This window comes from Mesoplodon densirostris, chromosome 10 (assembly GCF_025265405.1).
Source record: "Mesoplodon densirostris isolate mMesDen1 chromosome 10, mMesDen1 primary haplotype, whole genome shotgun sequence".
Classification (NCBI taxonomy): Eukaryota; Metazoa; Chordata; class Mammalia; order Artiodactyla; family Ziphiidae; genus Mesoplodon; species Mesoplodon densirostris.
The window spans coordinates 69,695,004-69,715,550 of record NC_082670.1 but is presented as its reverse complement, the minus strand read 5'-3'; the positions used below and the strand labels follow the sequence as shown (position 1 = coordinate 69,715,550).

Here is a 20,547-nt window from a genome sequence, read left to right as displayed (position 1 = left end):
CCCATTCTGAGGGTTGCCTTTTTGTCCTGTCTATGGTTTCCTTTGCTGTGCAAAAGCTTCTAAGCTGGGCCTCCCTGGTGGCGCAAGTGGTTGGGAGTCCGCCTGCCGATGCAGGGGATACGGGTTCGTGCCCCGGTCTGGGAGGATCCCATATGCCGCGGAGCGGCTGGGCCCGTGAGCCGTGGCCGCTGAGTCTGCGCGTCCGGAGCCTGTGCTCCGCAACGGGGGAGGCCACAACAGTGAGAGGCCCGCATACCGCAAAAAAAAAAAAAAAAAAAAAAAAAAAGCTTCTAAGCTTTATTAGGTCCCATTTGTTTATTTTTGTTTTTATTTCCGTCTCTCTAGGAGGTGGGTCAAAAAGGATCCTGCTGTGATCCATGTCATGGAGTGTTCCGCCTATGCCTTCCTCCAAGTGTTTAACAGTGTCTGGCCTTACATTTAGGTCTTCAATCCATTCTGAGTTTATTTTTGTGTATGGTGTTAGGGAGTGTTCCAATTTCATTCCTCCACGTGTAGCTGTCCAGTTTTCCCAGCACCGCTCACTGAAGAGGCTGTCTTTTCTCCACTGTACACTCCCGCCGCCTCCTTTATCAAAGATAAGGTGACCATATGTGCACAGCTTTACCTCTGGGCCCTCCATTCTGCTCCACCGATCTACACCTCTGTTTTTGTGACACCACCACACTGCCTCAACCACCGTAGCTCTGCAGCACAGTCTGAAGTCAGGGAACCCGACTCCCCCAGCTCTGCCTTTCTTTCTCAAGATTGCTTTGGCTATTTGGGGTCTCTCGTGCCTCCATACAAACCATGAGATCCTTTGCTCCAGTTCTGTGAAAAATGCCAGTGGTAGTTTGATAGGGACTGCACCGAATCTGTAGATTGCCCTGGGCAGTATATTCACCCTCACAATGTTGATTCTTCCAATCCAAGAACATGGCATAGCTCTCCATCTACCTGCATCATCTCCAATTTCTCTCATCAGTATCCCATAATTTTCTGCATACAGGTCCTTCATCTCCCAAGGTAGGCTTACTCCCAGATATTTCATTCTTTTTGTTGCAATAGTAAATGGGAGTGTTTTCTCAATATCACCTTCAGATTCCCCATCATTAGTGTATAGGAATACAAGAGACTTTTGTGCATCAATTCTGCATCCTGCTACTTGACCAAATTCACCAGTCAGCTCCAGTAGTCTTCTGGTAGCATCTCCAGGATTCTCTATGTATAGTACCATGTCATCTGCAAACAGTGACAGCTTCACTTCTTCTTTTCCAATTTGGATTCCTTTTATTTCTTTTTCTTCTCTGATTGCTGTGGCTAAAATCTCCAAAACTATGTTGAAAAATAGTGGTGAGAGTGGGCAGCCTTGTCTTGTTCCTGATCTTAGTGGAAATGGTTTCAGTTTTTCACCATTGAGGACGTTGTTGGCTGTGGGTTTGTCACACATGGCCTTTATTAAGTTGAGGTAAGTTCCCTCTGTGCCTACTTTCTGGAGGGTTTTTATCATAAATGGGTGTTGAATTTTGTCGAAAGCTTTCTCTGCATCTATTGAGATGATCATGTGGTTTTTCTCCTTCAGTTTGTTAATATGGTGTATCGCGTTGATTGATTTGTGTATATTGAAGAATCCTTGCATTCCTGGGGTAAACCCCACCTGATCATGGTGTATGATCCTTTTAATGTGCTGTTGGATTCTGTTTGCCAGTATTTTGTTGAGGATTCTTGCATCTATGTTCATCAGTGATATTGGCCTGTAGTTTTCTTTCCTTGTGACGTCCTTGTCTGGTTTTGGTATCAGGATGATGGTGGCCTCGTAGAATGAGCTCGGGAGTGTTCCTCCCTCTGTGTATAGCAGTTTGCAACATTTGATATCTTATTGTTTGTTTATTTTCTCTTCCATCTCCTGCCACTTTTAACTGGAATATAAACTCCATAAAGACAGGGACTTTTTCTTGTTCATCATTGTGTCTTTAGCATTTAAAAAAAAATAAATTTATTTGTTTATTTTATTTTATTTATTTTTGGCTGCACTGGGTCTTCGTTGCTGCACACGGGCTTTTCTCTAGTTGCAGCAAGCAGGGGCTACGCTTTGTGGTGTGTGGGCTTATTGTTGTGGCTTCTCTTGTTGCAGAGTATGGGCTATAGGTGCATGGGCTTCAGTAGTTGTGGCTCACAGGCTATAGAGTGTAGGCTCAGTAGTTGTGACACACAGGCTTAGTTGCTGCGCGACATGTGGGATCTTCCCGGACCAGGGCTCAAACCCATGTCTCCTGCATTGGCAGGCAGATGCTTAACCACTGGGCCACCAGGGAAGCCCGTGCCCTTAGCTCTTGGACGGTGGCTGGTACATAAAATTTAGTTAAATGTTTGAAGCCTTGTTCCTTATAACCTGTTAAAATACTACTCATCTTCTTATATCCTCTAAAGTAGGGGTTGGCAAACTTTTCTAAAAAGGGCCAGATAGTAAATATTTTAGGCATTTTGGGCTATAAGGTCTAAGTTACAACTAGTCAGCTTTGCCATTGTAATGCAAATACAGCCATTCATAATATATAAATAAATAATCATGGCTTATTCCAATAAAACTTTTATTTATAGACACTGAAATTTGAATTTCAGTTAATTTTTGATATATCATGGTATATTTATTTTTCTACTGATTTTCTCTTTAATCATTTAAAAATAAAAAGATCATTCTTCACTTGCAGGTGTGATAGGAATCCCCAAGACCATCCCCAGGTTTGGAGATTCTCTAGAAGGACTGATGGAGCTCAGCATATAGTTGTACTCACGGCTGACATATATCACAGCAACATAGGAAGCATAAACAGATCATAAGGGGAAATAACACAGGCAGAGTCTGGGTGCAGGCTTCCTTACACTCTCTCCTTTACGTGAGGAATTGCACAGAGTGTGCTCTTCCCACAGCAACACACATGCAGTGTTTTCACCTAGGGAAGCTTGTTTGAGAGTCTAAGATCAGTGTTTTTACTGGCAATGTAGGGTACCCTCTGCCTCACACATACCAGAATTTCAGGCTGCAGAAGTTTATCATAAGCTGCGTTGTGCACAGTCTAGACACAGCGAACCATCCTTCTTATCAGTTAACTATTGACTAGGAACACACTGAGAGTCAATTTCCCAGATTCCATACAAAAACAGGCAGTGGGCCTGATTTAGCTTGTATAGATATAGGTAGCTTGTATAGGCTGTAGATCCTGACCCCTGTCTAAGCTGTTTATTTAGTGCTTTTCAAATAGCAGATTCTTGGAAATATTTGTTTGAAGGAATAATGAAAACAATGGCTTCCTTATGTTCTCTTTAAACTTTACAGTGCCTTAGTCACTGCCAAGGGTCATAATAATTATATAAAAAGTAAATGTTATAGGAACTTAATCATGTAATTATTTGTGCTGTAACCTCTTACCTTTTCCACCATGGCACTTTTACTTTTCACTATGGAAGTCAGCTGCTTAGTTTAAATTATACATGGATTTGCCTTTGTTCTTTTGCAAGACTAACATTTAGGTCCTGTAGTCCCCTATCCTCAGAAGGTATTAACACTCTTGCCAGGACTTTGTAGGGATTAATTATCACCTTCTTCTTTACTCCTCATTCTTTACTCATTTCCTCTGGGATCCAAAATATCATTACTTTGTTTCACTAAACCTCTGGAGGCAAGAGCCCAAACCAAGTTCCTTACCTATTATTAAGTAAGATCATGACTAAGATTGTAGCCCAAATAGTATTTAATTATAAGTTCCGTATTGTTGGAGAATTTTAATGATTTGTGCTTTGAATTTTTACTCATCTCTATGCTTCTGTGTACAATTCTAATTTACTGAATTATTCAAGGTGAATTAGCTTTAATAATGCTCTGTTTCTTTCCTTTTCTCTGGCCAGTATCAATTCCTTAAACCTTAAGGTTTCCAGGTAATCGAGAGAGCATTTACCTGTTAAATGAATTACGTGTTTTGATTTTGCAGATGAGCAGGATGAAGAAACAGTCACAACAGGAGGAAAGGTAATGATTTAGTTAGGTCTGGTGCAACAGTAACTCTAAGGGTCCTGTGTATTGAGCAGTAGAAACACTGATTCGGAAGTTTCCTTAGAAATATTCTGTTTTGAGGTCCTTCTGATTTTTTAATTTCTTCCTAACACACGCCCAAAATAGTCTGTCTTTCTTTTTTTTTTTTTTTTTTTTTTTGCGGTATGTGGGCCTCTCACTGTTGTGGCCTCTCCCGTTGCGGAGCACAGGCTCCGGATGCGCATGCCCAGCGGCCATGGCTCACGGGCCCAGCCGCTCCGCGGCATATGGGATCCTCCCAGACCGGGGCACGAACCCGTATCCCCTGCATCGGCAGGCGGACTCTTAACCACTGCGCCACCAGGGAGGCCCTAGTCTGTCTTTCTTGACGCACCCCCCAAATTTTATCAAGAAGAATTTGCCATTTTCCCAGGTAGTATTCCTCATACGCTATAGTTTCTGGTTCCATTACTCTCCTGGTTGCAAGTTAATAATCAGAGCTTCACAATATTCCAGGTGAGCAGGGACTGTGCCTTACTTTGATTTTCTCACTCCCATTTCTATTAGTGCAGCCCCAGTCCACAACTGATGTAGCCTTTGATCATACTCTTCACCTTTTTTGAGCCTTGAAGTCAGCTACTTGCTGTTTCATCAATTTTGCTGCAGACCTGTCAATAATTAGGCTGTAGGATGGTGTTGGATTTTAGGCAAGGTTTTATTTCTCTTTTTAAATAAATGGCACCTTGTTTCTTCAGGTTGTCATCTCTAACTGTGTTAAGATGTGTAACTAATCCTTAATCTCCTTGAAATAACTTGCTTAATGCTGAAAATTGTTAGTTCTTTTTATTCTCTTTCAGTGAGTTAGAGAACTTCCCCCATAGTGACACTTATTGTTGTTTTGTACACAGTCATGAAATGAAAATATTCATGACAGGATTTCAAGGAAAAGTATTTCAAGAAACTCTACTACAGATGGCTCTTTAGCTGAACTGTTCTTATGATTTTTTTCTTTAAAATCAAACTTCTTTATTCAAAGAGCTACTCATAAACATTTATGAATATTACATTTTTAAAAAGATGTCATCTTTTAGAGTAGAAAGTATTGGGTGGCAATAAAGGAGACCAAAATAGAAAACCAGAGAATTATGCCCCCTCCCCCTTTTTTTATGCCAAGGGTGGGAGTACTTTTGAAACTATGGACAAGTCTGTTATGTAACTTAAAAACTAAGATGGTTAGAGGTGGTTACTCTAACACCAGTCCCATGATGTCATCCTGCTGCTTTCCTCACTGAGATGATTAAACTGTAGACTGTCAGCCTTTATTCATTTCAATACCAGCCTCTCCCTAGTTTTCCTGAATAAAGAAAATTTTCTGAATTGAATCACATTGAATTTGTAGAACCTATGCCACAGAAACAAATTAACCATGAGCATAGATTTTGCTAGCTTCCCTGGTTTGGGAAATAAAATTCCTTACCTTTGTCATCAATATTAACACATTTGTTTCAACATCATTTAAGTAACAACCAGAGTTTCCTTGATGATTTCATACATTAAAGTTTTTTTTGATATTCATTGATCTTAAGGAAACTACTGTCTTAAGTTTCTAGCAGTAACTAGATCCTCACCTAAAGTAATATAAGGCAGGAAATTTAGGTTGATTTAAGTTTAAGGTAGAAACTAAACTATGGAACCTTTGTAAAAGAATATAATGCAAAATTTGACTGGTTTCTTAACAGAAAAGAATTTTATAAGATTAAAAACAGTAAAAACACCACAGATAAAAGGTTGATAGATAGAACTCTACACAACTTGAAAATATCTGAATGTTAATAAACTTATTTCCTGTAGTATTCTTTGTGAAAATGTTTAATCTGAAGTTAATTATGAAGAATAATTGTGATAAATAGAGATTGGTAGATGCTCTACAAGCTATCTGCTCTGGATTCTTTAAGAATTTTAATGTCATAAAATCTCTCCCAAAAAGGAGGCAGGGGTTAAAGGAGACTAAGAAGACATGAATACCATATATAATATGGACTCCTTGATCAGGTTCTGTATTGAGGAGAAAAATCTGTAAAGGACATTGATGGGACACTTGGATCTCCTTGAATATAAAGCGTATGTTAGATAATATTATTTGAAAGTAATTATTACTGGGGGAATTCCCTGGTGGTCCAGTGGTTCGGACTCCGTGCTTTCACTGCTGTGGGCCTCGGTCAGGGAACTAAGATCCCACATGCAGCCAAAAAAAAGAAAGTAATTATTACTGTTTACTGGTAGCATAAAAAATGTTCTTGTGTTTTGACCTAAAGCAGTACTTTTTGAAATGATTGTATTAGCAAAACCAGGTTTTTAGGTGGAATCATTTGCAAAACCTACCATAAATGTGATAAAAGTCAGAACTAATTTTCAGCAGTAAGAGTGGTTAAGAGTGTAGGCCCTCTAGCTGCGCTTTCTGGAGTTTTATCCTGTTTATGTCTTGTTAGCTCTGTGCATCATTTTCTCATCCACAAAAGAGATGATAAACAGTACCTGCTGTTATTGTGAGGAATAAGTGAGATATTGCACATACCGCTGTTGGCAGATACTTAGTACTCAATCTTTGGGATTGGGGAAACCTTATCATTATGTCTCAGTGTCCTTGTGTTACCTCCTTATAAATTGAGAACTAGTAATATAGATTTGTGATTCTAAGATTAGGTAAAACTAGACAAATAAGTAGCAGGCTATTGTGGAAAAAGTTTTGGGCTTTCTATGAGTTGATTCCCTCATCTGTAAAAAGGAGGAATAAAATATGCTATCTCATCTGGACATCTTGTGAAGGTACCTTAAGAACTGTGAAAGGCTATTTTTACTTGAAATTTGTTTTCCTGGTCCTTGAAATTCGATCAGCTAGCTGCATTTTGTGTAACCTGCTATTAGAAGTTTGAAAGCTATTCCATATCTCTCTGTAGTTCTCTTTCTCTGAACTTTGGCTTCTTTTCTATAGGAAGATGAAGATCCTGGCAAAGGTGATCAGAGTCGGTCAGTTGACCCTGGTGAAGATAATGTGACAGAGCAGACCAATCACATTATTATTCCTAGCTATGCATCGTGGTTTGATTATAACTGGTGAGTAGGTCGCTTACATCTGTGAACATGGTAATTAGGAGTGGGAAAACTTTCCTTGAAATTATATTGTGCTCAGGACTTCCCTGGTGGCACAGTGGTTAAGAATCCGCCCGCCAATGCAGGGGACAGGGGTTCAATCCCTGGTCTGGGAAGATCCCACATGCCATGGAGCAGCTAAGCCCATGTACCACAACTACTGAGCCTGCACTCTAGAGCCCACGAGCCACAACTACTGAGCCCACGCGTTGCAACTACTGAAGCCCGCGTGCCTAGAGCCTGTGCTCCAAAACAAGAGAAGCCACCTCAATGAGAAGCCTGCACACCGCAATGAAGAGTAGCCCTCGCTCACCACAACTAGAGAAAGCCTGCATGCAGCAACGAAGACCCAACGCAGCCAAAAATAAATAAATAAATTTATTTTTTTTTAAAAAAATGTGCTCTTCTGCCCAGGTCCCCTCATCAGTAATCACTGTCACACTGGATGAAGGGGAATGGAAAGTTATTTTAACTTTGGAATGTGTTCTTTTGGTTGTTTTACTTGGGGATAGAAACTATTATGTTGTAACTTAGGGTTATAAAATTTTGTAAACTTGAACCTGACTCATTTGGAGTCAGTTTTAGTTCAGACAGGCAAATGCTTGAGTATTTAATAATTATAAAATATTGATGTTCATTATATGATTTTTAAACATTATGGAACTATTTAAAGAAAAATTCATCTTAGTACCCAATAAAGGCTTCATGTTAATCGGAAACAGGAGCCCTTTCTTGTATAAGCCCTGCCATGTAAAAGAGTTCAGGAAAACAGCCTCTTCAGCACCCTCCCTGCCATTTACCACAGCCACTGTGGCATCCTTGGAACATGGCTGGAAATAAATGGAGATGTACATATCTTACTTATTGATTACTTATGAAATGTAACTTTCACGTCAGGCTGACTTTTGTTGGACAGTTTTTTATTTTTAAATGTATGTACCAGAACTCCAAATAGATGTTAGTTTCTTTAAGGTACTTTCATTGGAAGGCTGTATATTTAGTCTAGTGATGCTGCCCTTACAATCTCGTGGTCCTGTGCTTTTATATATATATATATATATATATATATCTTTTAAAACCAACTTAAAAGAATAGGGTGGATGGTCCATTTGAGTCATACCTTATTTTTGCCCAAAACCACAATTTACGGCCTCTACTATTGAGACTTCTCAGCATACTTTTTTTTTTTTTTTTTTTTTTTAACGGTACGTGGGCCTCTCACTGTTGTGGCCTCTCCCGTTGCGGAGCGCAGGCTCAGCGGCCATGGCTCCTGGGCCCAGCCACTCCGCGGCATGTGGGATCCTCCCGGACCGGGGCACGAACCCGCGTCCCCTGCATCGGCAGGCCGACTCTCAACCACTGCGCCACCAGGGAAGCCCCCAGCATACTTTTAAAAACAAACTCTGAATGCTGTTCCTCATTGTTTTGAATAAGTAGAAGCTGAAACAGAATAAGTATATTGCTTTTCTTTGAAGGTCAGTCTTCATTACATTGATTATTATGTTAAATTACTTTCAAATTTGGAAGTTTCATTATTGTTATTTGTAATTACAGATTAAGATTCAGAATGGCTTGAGAAACTAGCATTCTCCCCTCAAAAAAGGGGAATGTCGTAACAGTACATAGTGTTCTAGGTTTTTATAGGTTACAGAAACACTTCCATTTGCATGGTGGTCTTTGCATGTCACAAAGTGTGCTGTTAGATGGCCAGTAGAGGTGTTAGTTATATCCCTATTTTATAGATAACTACAGCCTCAGTTGAAGTGGTGCAAAGTTGCAGAGTTGCTAATTGGAAGAACTCAGGTTTTCTGATTCCGAATATCCCACTCCTACTACTTGACTCATTCTCAGAGCCTAAGGAATCAGCTGCTAGTACTTCAAACATAGATTTTTGAAAAAGAAAGTGCTTGCGATTAAACATTCTTGTCTGTTTTGTTCTTGGTGAAATTGTCTTTGTGGCCTCTTCCTAACCTGTAACATAACAATGAGAGTTATATTAGGACCAGTTTATAAATTGCTTACAGTTATTCTCCTTATAATAAACTTGAGATTGTACATGTATCTATGGAACATAAATTCATCTTAGAAATTATCTTCCTGTAAGTTTCCAGGTGATTCATTTTATTTATAGTATTTGGTAGTATCCAATTCAAACAATTTAAATGTTACCAAATAATGAAAGAGTGAATGCTTTTATTTGTATTCACAGGCTATTGATTTGCTCTTTCCCACCTAATCTCTGTACATGTTGCATATCTGGAAAGGCACTGAGAAACTAAAATGTGTCATCGGGAAAAATATTGATTAGCATTAATGTCAAAACCTTTGTGCTAAATGTACAGTTGGTTTCAGTTGTAGAGTGTTTTAGGCCTGATCATTTCACATGGTCTCTATAGTGCTTATCACCTGTAGCATTTTATAAAATTATCAGTGCTTTTTATCTGAATGTTAAAAATTAGTTCTTTGATCTTTTTTAAAAGCAGTAAATCACTGAACTATTTTTAAAAATTCAGTTCACCACAAAGTTTCTGAGGGCTGGATGAAAAGGTGCATTAACGTTGAGCCTGAGAAACCGATTACAGTCAATTTCGTTGTCTTTTGGTCGATCATTCATTTCACCAATTTGTTGCCATGCCAACTACTGTGATTTTTGTCAGCCAGTTTCCAAAGAACTTTTCCTAATTTGTGGCTCATCATCTAGTTACAGTGTGTTATGACAAGAACATAAAATCTGAAGCCTTCAGTGTGTTTATAGAACTTTCTGAGTTTGGTTATGGGAATAGAAAAACTACAGTAAGTATTGGGGGTGAGAAAGGGAAAGCTTTCTTTAGCTCTATATATTATATATAACTTTATAAATATATATTATATATATTTTTTAATTTTATTATTACATACTGTTATTACATAGGAACTTGTGTAATCAGTTAAATTTTGCAAGTAGTGCTCAGTTTTTGGTTTTGTCAGTTTCACTTTGAAAATTAAACAAGCTTAGCTCAAATTTCAGGATTTTATTTTTCAAAGAGGATTCCTAATTGTCTTTTTCCCCTTCAGTATTCATGTGATTGAACGGCGTGCTCTTCCTGAGTTTTTCAATGGAAAAAACAAATCCAAGACTCCAGAGATGTGAGTGAAATGTAAAGATGTAAATCCTGATACTGTTACATATTTTAGTGGGACCAGTATTAAGAAAAATTAATATTTGGATGTGTTTGGCAGGGGGTTCTTAAAGCACCCTTCTGAGTTAATCTTTGCTATTGTCTGAAAGTTTACAAATATCTTACTCTGTTCAGAGCAGTGTTCATATCTCAGCTACACAGTACTCCTTGCTTCAAAGGAAATTGTTTCAAATTTTTTCTTCCTCAATCTTGAACTGTTGATACATACACATCAGCTTTTGCAGCTAAAGATTGAATTCAGTAACAGATACTCACTAAACTGAGTTCAGTTTTCTCCCTAACTCACCTTGTAAGTACCTATTTGTTATTGATTATATGTATTATATATAAGCTAGGAGAAAATGAACCTTTATCTTATTTTCCTTATGAATGACTTTTAATTAAAAGAATGCCAAGGCCTTCCATGGCAGTCCAGTGGTTAAGACTCCGTGCTTCTGCATAGGGCACAGGTTTGATCCCTACTTGGGGAACTAAGATCCCACATGCCATGGGCTGCGGCCAAAAAATTTTTTTAATAAATAAGAGAATGCCAAGTATGATGATAATAGCTGCATATAAATTGATCTTAATTACATAAAGCATTGTTGTGCTTTTGCATTGGAAGCAGAAAAACTTTTATTAGAAGGAAGAAGTTCATTAGGAAGTATTTTTATCTTTGCCTGGTGACCCTTAATTACAGACTTCCAGAAATCCTTGCCCTCTAAAATAAATCCGTATCTATCACACTATAATTACCTTTCTGTGTCTTATCTTCATAGTGTTAATCTGTTGTCTGTTATACACATGTGACTGTGCAAATAGATGTCTCTTGTTTAAATTGTTTAGGGAAGGATGCTTTTATACACAAAACACATGGGTGTAATACAGAAAATCAAATAATATTTTTTCGTGGTAAATTATCCATGATAGTTTGAGATTCTAAGTTTAGGTGTCACAGCTAATTTCAGCTTTTCATAACAAAGCTGTAAGGAGTCATTTAAAACCAGAATCAAAGATTTGGCATAAGAAGCCCAGTCAGGTTTTTTTCACCTATTTAGACATGGTGTATTCTTCTGGCTAATTTGCCTATTGCCACCGAATTGCAAATTGCCAGTATTTATAAATACTTACAGTTCTTGGCAGTCTGCTGTTTAAAAGCACAACTTAGCCCATTTAAACGTAAATTCACCTTTCAATCTTTGTTTATCCAGCTGTGCTTATACAGGACTCTTTGAATAGTACCTTTTTTACTCTGATGTAGCTAACTTCAAGCTGCTAGTCTTTTGCTTTACTTTTGTGGTAAGAAGTTTTGCTTGGTCTCTACCTTCTTTACACACTTATTTTAAGTATTTTATGGCAGAAATGCTTGGGTACACTGTGGATGTGGAATCTGCTATGACTCAGAATCTCAGTTTTTCTCTCCTTTTTTATATGGCTTGTCTTACCTCTGAGTTTGGCTTCATAGGTTCTACTTGTCGCATAGCTGGGATCTCTAAAAAACTGTTAGTCAGGAAGTATATAACCATTGTCAGAGCCAGAGCCACCACACTTTGAATTCTAGCTCCACCACTTAACCAGCCTTGTGGTCTGGGACAAATTCTAGTTGTGTGTGTGTGTGTGTCTGTGTGTGTTTTGTTTGTAATTTTCTTGGCCACTGTGCCTCACGACATGTGAGATCTTAGCTCCCTGTTCTAGGTGTGTGTGTGTGTGTGTGTGTGTGTGTGTGTGCGCACGTGCGCGCGCGCATTTTGTTTGTAATTTTCTTGGCCACTGTGCCTCATGGCATGTGGGATCTTAGCTCCCTGACCAGGGATCAAACCTGTGCCGCTTGCGTTGGAAGTACAGAGTCTTAACCACTCGACCACCCGGGAAGTCCCATAGGACAAATTCTTTAACCCTCATCTATAAATAGAATAATAATAGATCCTACCTTATAGAGAGATTGTGAGGATTAAATGCATTACCACACAGAAAGTGCTTAGACCTATGGCTGGCACACAGTAAATGCTAGGTACGTAGTAGTGTAGTTAGGGAGACAGCCTGTGTAACCAAGTGTTAGTTGCAAATTCTGCAGGCAACTAAGGATTATTGATTGACCTCTGTGACCAAAGTTGTACTTATTTTACTTCACACTGTCTTCATCAGATTACTCTATTGTGCTTATTATATGTTAGTAGACAGTTGTTTTGCATTTTAGGGATTCTTACTCTGAGTTACACTTATGACTGTAAATACTCAGTACATTATCACTATTGTTTGTTGGACTGTTGTCTTAACTTTTTGTTGTATTTGGTTGAGGAATATGGAACTCTTTGGCTCTGTGAGTTACTGTTTCTGAAAGGATGTGTGTTCACCTTATGAATTTTGCCATTACTTTTTAGATACTTGGCATATCGAAATTTTATGATCGACACATACCGCCTAAATCCCCAGGAATATTTAACCAGCACTGCTTGTCGGAGGAACTTGACTGGAGATGTATGTGCTGTGATGAGGTAAAAATGTCTTGACTTTTTCTCAGATGTTTCACTGCAGGTGGTTACTGATACATTGCTAATGTTAGGTTGACTAAACTGGATGTTTTCTTGTTTAATAAAATACCTAAAGCATCTTTTTTTTAAAAAATTTTTATATTTTACATCTTTTATTGTATGGTCTAATCATAAACTGACTGTAGATGGAGAGTGGGTTAGGGTGGGGAATGGATAAGCTCTGTGCCCTAAATCTGTCTAAAGAAAAAAACAAAATGTAGGTCTCCTCCTGTGAGTTTGGTTTATGTGTGAGCTCTTTGACCATGGACCTACATGAGCATTTGTTCCCTCATTTCTGTGATTGAAATGATTAGACTTTATACTAGATTTGGGGGTACTATGTTCAACATTATTTTGAGTTTGTAGAAATTGTCCCTCAAACCAAAATTGTCAGTTACTTTGTGATGGTTCATAGCCTACAAGAGAACACGTTTACTTAGGTTTTTTTTTCATTTGTTTTTTAATGAAATGTAATAATGCTTATTGAAGATGATGAGGTACATTCTCTAGATTTTAACTTTAAGAGCTTTATCCTTCAGGGTTCATGCCTTTTTAGAGCAGTGGGGGCTTGTTAATTACCAAGTGGATCCAGAAAGTCGACCCATGGCAATGGGACCTCCTCCGACTCCTCATTTCAATGTATTAGCTGATACCCCCTCTGGGCTTGTACCTCTACATCTTCGATCACCTCAGGTAAATTAGTGCAGCCTTTTTTTCAGGTCTGGGTGGTAATAGACAACTACTTCTAGAATTTATATTCAGGAATTACTATTATAGTCATATAATAATGCTGTTCCTAAGCTGATAGGTTATGTTTGTTTGTTTTTGTATGTTGTAAATGTTTGAGTCCATAAGAATATTTAGTTGTTTAAGATAATGCTCTCCCATTAATGCCAAGAGTCTATGCTGTATCCTGTTATAGATTTGCTTTCATAACTCATGGCTCCTTTATCACTTCTGCCATCAAAGGCACTGATAAAGAAGCAGACTGTATAAATGTGTTAAATTGTTCAGAACTTCTTCCCCTTCCTAACATTTGGAAAGTGGACATCTATGCACACGTTCTTTTTTTCTCTTTTAATCTCTTCTATAGCATTTTTTTTAAAATTTACTTTATTTATTTATTTTTGGCTGTGTTGGGTCTTCTTTGCTGTGCTCTGGCTTTCTCTAGTTGCGGTGAGCGGGGGCTACTCTTTGTTGTGGTGCGTTGGCTTCTCTTGTTGCGCAGCACGGGCTCTAGGCACACGGGCTTCAGTAGTTGTGGCTAACGGGCTCTAGAGCACAGGCTCAGTAGTTGTGGTGCATGGGCTTAGTTGCTCCGCAGCATGTGAGATCTTCCCAGACCAGGGCTCTAACCCGTGTCCTCCGCATTGGCAAGTGGATTCTTAACCAGTGCGCCACCAGGGAAGTCCCTTGAAAAGATTATTATGTCAATCGGATTATGTATACCATTCAGTTGGAATAACACGAATCTAACCTATATATTGCCCTCCACTGTGAAATATGAAAGAAGACTTGTCTATTTTCTCTGTGACTTGAGAGGCAAAAAATATATATGTATATTTCTTACATGTTGAATTTTTGTTAGAAATGTAGTGTAAGGTGTAGGTATTTATTTTTTTGTAGAATCTCTAGTGGTTTAAGTGCCAATATTAACCATCCTTAAAAGCCTCTGTCCCTTTTACTTTGTAGAGGTTAATACAGCCATTTATCATTTATTTCACTCATAGGTTCCTGCTGCTCAGCAGATGTTAAATTTTCCTGAGAAGAACAAGGAAAAACCAATTGATTTGCAGAACTTTGGTCTTCGTACTGACGTTTACTCCAAGAAAACCTTAGCAAAGGTAAGGATTTTTCTATAGGGACATAAGGACGGACTACAAGCTAGCATGTGCTCTTTGTCCTTCTTCCTTCTAAGAAGCATCATTTTCCGTAAGAAACTTTTACTTTTTGTAGGGTAAGGAGGTGCTTTCTACTTAAATCTGATGACATTTTATAAAAGTCACTTATCTTACCTTTTCTTAGTATGGTTAGAAGATAGGTGTTTAAAAATAACTATGATTAATGTGTTAAAATGAGGGGGAAAATGGAGAATTTCAACAGAGAATGGGAATATATAAAAAGAATCAAATACCTATTGAACAATTGAAAATATACTGAAATTAACCCATTGGATAGGTTTAACAGCAGGCTGGACACAGCAGAAGACAGGATTAGTGAACTCAGGTTAATAGATACATTGAAACTGAAGCAGCAAGAGAAAAAGAAATTGGTTGAAGTTGAGGGGACAGGACAAAGAGAAAAGGGTACAGAGACACATGAGATACAGTCAAAAGAATTAATATTTATCATTAGAGACCTATGAGAAGAGAAAGAACGGTACAGAAGCAATACTTGAAGATGTAAGGCGTAAAAATTTTCCATAACTAATGAAAAGATATCAACTCACAGAATAAGAGAGACTGAACATATCCATATTTGGATATAGAGAAAACCATACTCAGGCAAATGGTGCTTAACCTATTTATGTATGTATGTATGTATGTATGTATTTATTTATGGCTGCGTTGGGTCTTCGTTGCTGCGGGCAGGCTTTCTCTAGTTGAGGTGAGCGGGGGCTACTTTTTGTTGCGGTGCATGGGCTTCTCATTGTGGTGGCTTCTCTTGTTGCGGAGCACGGGCTGTAGGCACGTGGGCTTCAGTAGTTGTGGCACATGGGCTCAGTAGTTGTGGCTCGCGGCTCTAGAGCAGAGGCTCAGTAGTTGTGGCACACGGAGTTAGTTGCTCCGCGGCATGTTGGATCTTTCCAGACCAGGGCTCAAACCCATGTCCCCTGCGTTGGCAGGCGGATTCTTAACCACTGCACCACCAGGGAAGTCCCGGTGCTTAAACTCTTAAAGCTAACATCTTAAATCAGCCAAGGAGCAGGAGGGTTGGGGAAGGACACATTAAATTCAGAGGCACAATGATAAAACTGATGTCTGACTTTTCAACAGAAATGATAGAAACCAGAGGACAGTGTAATAATATTTTTAAATGCTGAAAGGAAAATTGTCACTCTGAAATTCTGTATCTGGTATCAAAAACTGACAGAACAGAAAGGAGTAATAGGCAGACACTCAAGTATAGTTGCAGATTTCAACGATCCTTTCTCGGTAATTGGTAGAACAAATAGAAAGTCAGCAAGAGTATTAAAGACCTAAAACACCACTATCAACCAATAAGATTTATTGGTATTTATAGAAGATTCTGCAAAATAGCAGAAACACATTGTTTTAAAGTTCTCGGGGGGACTTCCCTGGTGATCCAGTGGTTAAGACTCCACGCTTCCACTGGAGGGGGCGTGGGTTCGATCCCTGGTCAGGGAACTAAGATCCCACGTGCTGTGCAGTGCAGCCAAAAAGTAAAAAAATAAAAATAATAAAATTCATGGGGAATACTCAACAAAATGTACACAATTCTGAGCAATAAAATTAGTATCATAAGTTTTAAAAGATTGAAATTATACAGTGTCATTGTATGATTTTATACATATGGAATGAATGTGGTTGACTCACCACAGCAAAATTAAACTAGAAACCAAAAATAGGAAAACAATAGAGAAGATTAATAAAATAAGAAGATGGTTGTTTGAAGAGATCGATAAATTTGATAAACCTCTAGCCAAGAGTGATCAAGAAGAAAAGAGAAAACACAAATCCCTGATCAGGAAAGAAAGAGTACATCACTGTTGATTCTACTTATATATAAAGGCAATAAAGAATATGCTTAATAACTTCGTGGTAATATATTTGACACTTTGATGAAATGGGCAAATCCCTTGAAAGCAACAAAATATAAAAGTCGGGACTTCCCTGGTGGTGTAGTGGTTAAGACTCCGTGTTCCCAATGCAGGGGGCCCACGTTCAATCCCTGGTCAGGGAACTAGATCGCACACGCATGCTGCAGCCAAGAGTTCGCGTGCCACAACTAAGGAACCTGCGTGCTGCAACTTAGGAGCCTGCAAGCCACTACTAAGGAGCCCACCTGCCACAACTAAGACCCAGCGCAACCAAATAAATAAATATATTTTTTTGAAAAACCAAGATATAAAAGTCTTCCTAGGATAGACATAACTTGACATATTAGGTTAAAAATAATGTCCTCCAAAGAAATCAGGTCCTCATGTCCGTAACTTGTAAATATTACCTTATATGGAAAAAGATTCTTTGCAGATGTGATTAAGTTAAAGATTTTTGAGATGAGATAATCCCGTATTATTCTGGTGGGCTCTGAGTACCATCACATTTGTCCTTATAAGAGAAAAGTATAGAGATTTTACAGACAGGAGGAGGCTGTAAAATCCATGTGACCTTGGATGCAGTTACTGGAATGAGGTGGCTACAAACCAAAGAATTCTGGGGCAGCCACCAGAAGAAGGAAGAGACAAGAATTTAGTCTCCCCTAGAGCTTCCAGAGGGAGCATTGCCCTGCTAACACCTTGATTTTGGTCCAGTCATGATGATTTTGAACTTCTAGCCTCCTGAGCTGTGAGAGGATAAATTTTTGTTATTTTAAGCCACCAAGTTTGTGATAATTTTTTAGAGCAGCCACTAGAAATTATACACTTGAACCACCTTATTCAAGTGTATAATTTATACATTGTTATACAATATCTATATGTAGTTAAACATCTTGCTAAAAACAAAACTCTATGCCCAGATGATTCTGCTGATGAATTTGTACCAGGCACTTAAGGAAGAAATAATACCAATCTACACAAGCTCTTCCAGAAAGTAAAAGTGTAGAGAACATGACTATAGCTAAACATATATGTACCCAATTATCCAACTTCTGGCTATATAGACCAGATAAATGGGTTTATAAAAGAATGTGCGAGAACATCCATAGCAGCCTTATCCAGGATAGCCAAAAACTGTAAATAATATAATGGGTAAATTGTGGTTTATTCAAACAATGTAATGCTACACAGAGATGAAATGTTTCACTTCTTCATATAACAGTGAGGTTGAATCTGCTTACCATAATATAGGACAAGAAGCCAGACCCATAAACTACATACTGAATGGTTTTGTTATTATAAAATTCAGATCTGCAGAAACTAGCCTACGATTGTAGAATTCAGAATAGTGTGTATCAATACTTTTGTGGTTTGTTAACAACTGGAGGTTAAAGGGCTTTTGAGTATTGATTTGAGTGTTGTTACATGGGTGTATAAGTAGAATTGTAGTCACACTGTACACATAAGATTTGTGTATTTTGTTGTACATATATTTTACCTCAATAAATACAAAAGAAAGAAATTCTAAAATCATGTAGAAACCCTGGCCCTGATGAAGTTACTCAAGTTGTAACCAAGAGGAGAAACATTAACTGACTTAAGCCAGTAGGAATGGGGAAAATCCTTTCTATGCTTTGTGGCTGAGAAGTGGGGAAATGGTTGCTGTGGACCTACCCAGTAAATGCCATTCATGTCTAGGTTATGCAGATCTGCCCTATATTGGGGTCTTCTTTTTCAGAATTTAGATGAAATATTGATGAATTTTGTTCCACTCAGGGCTCCATATCTGATTGGTGGTCACTTCTGATGTTTGTTCATTAAGAGTAGCCTTTGGGGGGATTCCCTAGCGGTCCAGTGGTTAGCTCTCACTGCCAAGGGCCTGGGTTCCTGGTCGGGGAACTAAGATCCCACATGCTGCCAAAAACAAAATAAAAAAGAGTAGCCTTGGGCCTCCCTGGTGGCGCAGTGGTTGAGAGTCCGCCTGCCGATGCAGGGGATACGGGTTCGTGCCCCGGTCTGGGAGGATCCCATATGCCGCGGAGCGGCTGGGCCCGTGAGCCATGGCCGCTGGGCCTGCGCGTCCGGAGCCTGTGCTCCGCAACGGGAGAGGCCACAACAGTGAGAGGCCCGCATACCGGGAAAAAAAAAAAAAAAGAGTAGCCTTTGGTTATCTTAAAGTAATCCTCAAGGAGTCTGAGCAGTGTATTGGGAGTTAAAGCTACATACATCTTTTCTTCCTCACAAAGGCATACGTTAGGCTTTTAATCCTGCAATTCTTAGATTCCTCTTCTTATTCTGTATTTAAAGACTAGTTATTTTTATTTATTTATTTATTTATTTATTTATTTGGCGGTACGCGGGCCTCTCACTGCCGTGGCCTCGCCCGTTGTGAAGCACAGCCTCCAGACGCGCAGGCTCAGTGGCCATGGCTCACGGGCCCAGCCACTCTGCGGCATGTGGGATCTTCCCGGACCGGGGCACGAACCCGCGTCCCCTGCGTTGGCAGGCGGACTCTCAACCACTGTGCCACCAGGGAAGCCCAAGACTAGTTATTTTTAGTGCATTTTTTGCAAATGAACAAATATTTCATAATGATATGGATTGAATATTATGGAGACCTAATAAATTATAATTTTTACCTGCAGTGTATACAGCACAATCGTGCAGAGAGACTGAGTCAAATAAATTGAGAAACTTTATTGACACAAAGAAATCATGGACTATAGAAGTTTTCTCTTCATTTCTTAAATTGTAATCTCCCAAAATAGAATTTTCAGAGAAGGGATAATATGTTAGAATGTGTATTTTGAATTAGTAACATATGCGGCTAAAGAATAATGTCGAGTATACTACACAGCCAGTCCTCTCCATGAATGGAGTAGAATCTGCAAATCAAGAAGTATGAATCAATTGATTTAGTTTTACACGACACAGACTTGGTTTTCTTATAAATAATAGAAATAAGTGGTCTAAGTAATCCATGTCTAATGTCTAAGTAGTCCACGAGTCCTTGGTAGATAGCAAGAAATCTTTGAAATAAGCCAGCCTTTCTGTTGGGAGTTTTGGTTCTTTATGTGTTTTATTCTTGTTACTCAGGGACTTACTTTGGTGGTTTGCAGAAAACAGTCTGCAGAACTTAGAAGGGAATCCTGATGAGCTCCATATTCAACCTTTAGGAATGAGTAAATAATTTCTGAATTTTTTTCTTCAGAGTAAAGGTGCTAGTGCTGGAAGAGAATGGACTGAACAGGAGACACTTCTACTGCTGGAGGTAAGCAGATTAGTGATGGAGCCCCTTTATTCATATGAGATGGGTGCTAGCTTTCTGTGACTAGCATTTTAAGTATACCTTTGGAATTTATCCTGAAAATTTTCATTCCATGTAATGAGTTTTAATAGAATTTTCTTGGGCTGTTGCAGTTTAAATATCACACTGGAGGTGATGTGCTAGCTGTCAGTAGGGGAGATCAAGCATGGATATGTGTTATTTGGGCTCAGGTTGTGTTCTTTTTGTTTTAAATCTGTTGCCACCAATTAAATATTGCAGATTTTCCAAAGCAATCTAGATATCTAACTCTTCCTCCAAAATTAGAAGATCTGGCAACTCTGGGCCCTTATTCTCAGATAGCAATAATTAGCTGGCTGGCCTTGGGTAGCAGATGTTCCTTGGAAATGGGGCATTTCTTCATAGTCCAAATTTTCTTAACTTAGCCCTCCTCAGTCATTGTAGATTAGTTCCCTAGTGCTTGTATGCATTTGAGTGTACAACCTCCATATTTCCCAAAAGGATTTCTGAGAAGTGGATGAAGATACCTGCCACTGAAAAAAATTATCTTGATTATGAAAGCAGAAGACTGTGATAAGCCCGTGATTATGCATCGTGTCTCTGTCAGTCAGCAT

At 38.8% G+C, this 20,547-nt stretch overlaps 1 protein-coding gene across 1 annotated transcript in view; it reads left to right on the top strand.

Moving 5' to 3' along the window:
* SMARCC1 (SWI/SNF related, matrix associated, actin dependent regulator of chromatin subfamily c member 1) overlaps positions 1–20,547 on the top strand; it is a 182,434-nt gene that overhangs the window by 78,877 nt on the left and 83,010 nt on the right. The window contains exons 13-19 of the mRNA XM_060109245.1: positions 3,987–4,024; positions 7,020–7,141; positions 10,232–10,303; positions 12,717–12,830; positions 13,406–13,559; positions 14,597–14,710; positions 19,859–19,918. Of these exons, the coding sequence (XP_059965228.1) occupies positions 3,987–4,024; positions 7,020–7,141; positions 10,232–10,303; positions 12,717–12,830; positions 13,406–13,559; positions 14,597–14,710; positions 19,859–19,918 (674 nt within the window). The remainder of the gene's footprint in view (positions 1–3,986; positions 4,025–7,019; positions 7,142–10,231; positions 10,304–12,716; positions 12,831–13,405; positions 13,560–14,596; positions 14,711–19,858; positions 19,919–20,547) is intronic.